This window comes from Mesitornis unicolor, unplaced genomic scaffold (genome assembly GCF_000695765.1).
Source record: "Mesitornis unicolor isolate BGI_N332 unplaced genomic scaffold, ASM69576v1 scaffold3077, whole genome shotgun sequence".
NCBI lineage: Eukaryota > Metazoa > Chordata > Aves > Mesitornithiformes > Mesitornithidae > Mesitornis > Mesitornis unicolor.
This window is the reverse complement of record NW_010194147.1, coordinates 55,715-58,397: the sequence shown is the minus strand read 5'-3', so window position 1 is coordinate 58,397 and position 2,683 is coordinate 55,715. Positions and strand designations below refer to the sequence as shown.

Below are 2,683 nucleotides of genomic sequence, written 5' to 3'. Positions count from 1 at the left end.
CTGGAGACTCAGTGTATGTCTGTGCATGGAGCTGTCAGCAGGATCGTTCAGGAAACATGGAAAGCTCTTCCCCTCTACTCTCAGTTCAGCTACAAATAACTTCAAACCAGTTTCATGCAATTTAAGAGTGAATTTTGCACTGCTGGAACCCATCGAGTCATTGATAGACAGCCCAGTGGTGTGTTATCCTCTGACAGCAGCTGACAACTCTTATTATATACCCAATATCCAACGAGGCTAGCAGCAAGGAGACATATGGTGCCATTCAGCACATGCTTTGAAGCACTTGCTGGACTGAGCAAGGGGAAATGGGAGATTCAGATCTTAGAAAGGAGAACTTCCCTCCAAAAAGATGCATGAGAAGAAATAAGCAGCTTTTCACAGCTTGAACTAACCCTAAAGAATGCCACTGCCATTTGACAGGGTTCATTTTCAGCTGGTCATGCATCTGGAGAGAAGTTGGTAAGTTATACAGGAATGTGGGGTGAAAGGGAGGCAGCCAGAACCTACTGTACGATTGTTTTCCGGTTATTTTCCAAGCAGCTTCTAAGATCTTCCAGAATTTTACAGCAGTTGCCAATGTCAGGAACATCCCCACCACTAATAGGGTAGTGGTGCACACAAATCCCATGCTGCTGGTAGGTGTCTATAAGGTTTGGTACTCGGTACCTGGAAAGCTCTCGTCTGGTACAAAGCACAAATATATCCTGCGTCCCACAGCTCTTTAGTTCTTCTGTCAACAGATTAAGACAATTACAAATAAACAAAAGCCTATGAAGCTTAAGGATAAACAGATAAGCTACTTGGTACTGATTGTCTTGTCTAATCTTTGAGGTTACAATGATAGGAGGTAGCAATTTTGGTTTGAGCAGCATTTACTTCTACTGAGTCTCTTCCACACTTGCTTTCAGGTAATCCACAAGAGGAATTTTCTGTGACTATGTCCCAGCACTGTGGTTTTACTATCAGTCTCTGCTCTGCTAGTGTTTACAGATGAACACTAAGCACAAATCTTTACATGATTTCATCTTTTATATCCCAATCTCACTATTCTCTGGGATAAGGCGATTACAAGTTTGTAATTCTTCTTGGTCTGAGCTGCTTTGAAGATGCCTTCTCCTGCACGTGACTTAGCAGAGCTCACAGTTGCTGTGAAGGATACGCAGGTGCCTGTATAGCTCCAGTTTGGAAATATCCTGACTACTTACTCAATATTTGGTAGAGAAGCCACAGAGGAAGGGGCACCACACACCTGAAAGCGGCATCAAGTACTCATAGCAGTGACTGTGCTAGAGCAGTTGCTGCATCTCCAAGCAAGTGTTACCAAAACTGACAAATCGCTGTCAGCCATAGCCCCAGCGAGACTTTGTAACAGCAGGTCAGACTAACAGCTACAGTACCCATTATAACAGTGCAGATAAAACACCAACTCTCAAAGTCAAACCATGTTTCAGATACCTGGCATCTGAACCCTTATGTCGAGATAAGATAAAAAGCAAATCCAGCAGTCTCCAGCTTCAGACAAGGTAAACCTCTAGACCCTAAATAACTTGATTTCAGTTTACCTGCATGTTGTTCTTGCCCATTACACAGAAGTGAGACACACTTATACCAGCCAGAAGACTCACCTATATCTTTCTGAAGATTTCTTCTAACATTCTTAAACCTGCAACCTAAAACAAATTATGAATGACAATTATCACTCACAGTAAGTGACATCTATGGAATGACTGCCACAGCTGAAGAATAGAGCACAACCTCCCACCAAAACCAAAGCAAACAACAATGCCACATCCCAAATAAAACACAGTTGTTATACTTTCAAATAGATCACTGGTGCAGAAGACAGATTAAACATCATTATCTGCTTAATACTGTTGAGGAATAGGATTAAAAAAACCTGCCCTGGGTTTTAAGCTACTATGGATTTTCCAGGTGAAAAGTTTTGAATATTATAAATCAGACTATGGCTTAAGAAAACCCCACATATTAAACAAAAAACCAACCCCACTCAGATACGAGAGCTGGACACAGATCATTTGAGTTGTATGGTTGACTAATAGGAAAGCAAGTTCCACACTCTGCAACAGTCAGCACAAATCACATTAAAAATCCTCCTTACTATTCAATCTTCAGCATATCACCACTTCCATTTTTAACTCAGATCATGCTACCAAGGCATTTTTGCAGGCCCTACAGAACACTGCACCACGATATTCACAGCTATCATTTGCTTTCCGAGACATAATTGCTCAAAGTATTTGCACTATGTCCTCCCTCTGTCTCCCCTCCTTCACTTACAGCCCCATAGCCACATAATCTTTACATCTGCCTTGACAACAGTCAGGATTGTTCATATCTTGAAACATCTTTTGAAAGCACAACAGCAGAATCCTGCAGATCAAGGGTTGTATCAGCATGGCTACAGCTGGAGGTGAGCATTTGATCATTAAACAGCTATGACATGAACAGCTCAGTTAGCTAAAAGACATAATGCAGCTTTTTTGGCATATATGTGAACTGGTGTGTAAGTATTAGTGGGATTTTCATCAGTGCTGGCCATCACCCGCTTCAAGATACCTCAAATTGAAATACTATTCAACACTTGTTTTCTAGCTCTTTAGTGCAGTATTTGTCCCAGGCTTGTAGTTCTCAGAGTTGGCTAATGAAAATCAAGTAACTG

General features: G+C 41.5%; 1 protein-coding gene across 1 annotated transcript in view; it reads right to left on the bottom strand.

The window, feature by feature from the left end:
• Positions 1 to 2,683, bottom strand: part of CDKN3 (cyclin-dependent kinase inhibitor 3) — a 6,457-nt gene that overhangs the window by 2,604 nt on the left and 1,170 nt on the right. The window contains exons 3-4 of the mRNA XM_010187682.1: positions 1,629 to 1,673; positions 511 to 733 (exon numbers count right to left, since the gene is read on the bottom strand). Of these exons, the coding sequence (XP_010185984.1) occupies positions 511 to 733; positions 1,629 to 1,673 (268 nt within the window). The remainder of the gene's footprint in view (positions 1 to 510; positions 734 to 1,628; positions 1,674 to 2,683) is intronic.